At 37.1% G+C, this 337-nt stretch overlaps 1 protein-coding gene across 2 annotated transcripts in view; it reads right to left on the bottom strand.

Moving 5' to 3' along the window:
* LOC122076233 (cx9C motif-containing protein 4) overlaps positions 1-337 on the bottom strand; it is a 12,657-nt gene that overhangs the window by 396 nt on the left and 11,924 nt on the right. The window contains exon 2 of one of the 2 annotated variants that reach the window (XM_042641562.1): positions 85-186. In XM_042641562.1, the coding sequence (XP_042497496.1) occupies positions 85-186 (102 nt within the window). Of the gene's footprint in view, positions 1-80; positions 187-337 lie in introns of those variants that run through there. The other variant, XM_042641563.1, reaches the window with a different exon arrangement.

The raw sequence follows: 337 nt of genomic DNA, 5'->3' as shown, positions 1-337 counted from the left end.
AAATGGTATTGAATTCAGACTGTTGCAGAAAAGGGAAGAAGAAAATATGAATCCAATAAAGCATCTCAAATGCACGTTTCTTACTTGGTTATCTGTTTCAAGAGTCCAGAAACCGAAGCACAATGCGTTGACTTGTACTCGCATTTCTCACAGCACGATTGCAATTGTTCAATCACTTTCCGGCACCTGCATTTTCCAACATAAAAATCATTGTAATCCATCCAACTAATGTCAACAAAATCATAGGCAAGAAATGTCTACCAAATTCATAGAGAATAAAGTTTTATGTTTTGGATACGTAGAATCACCCCCGCCCTCCCCCACCAAAAAAAAAAAA

Source organism: Macadamia integrifolia, chromosome 4 (genome assembly GCF_013358625.1).
Source record: "Macadamia integrifolia cultivar HAES 741 chromosome 4, SCU_Mint_v3, whole genome shotgun sequence".
Classification (NCBI taxonomy): domain Eukaryota; kingdom Viridiplantae; phylum Streptophyta; class Magnoliopsida; order Proteales; family Proteaceae; genus Macadamia; species Macadamia integrifolia.
The sequence above is the reverse complement of the archived record's forward strand: the minus strand, read 5'-3'. Positions and strand labels throughout refer to the sequence as shown.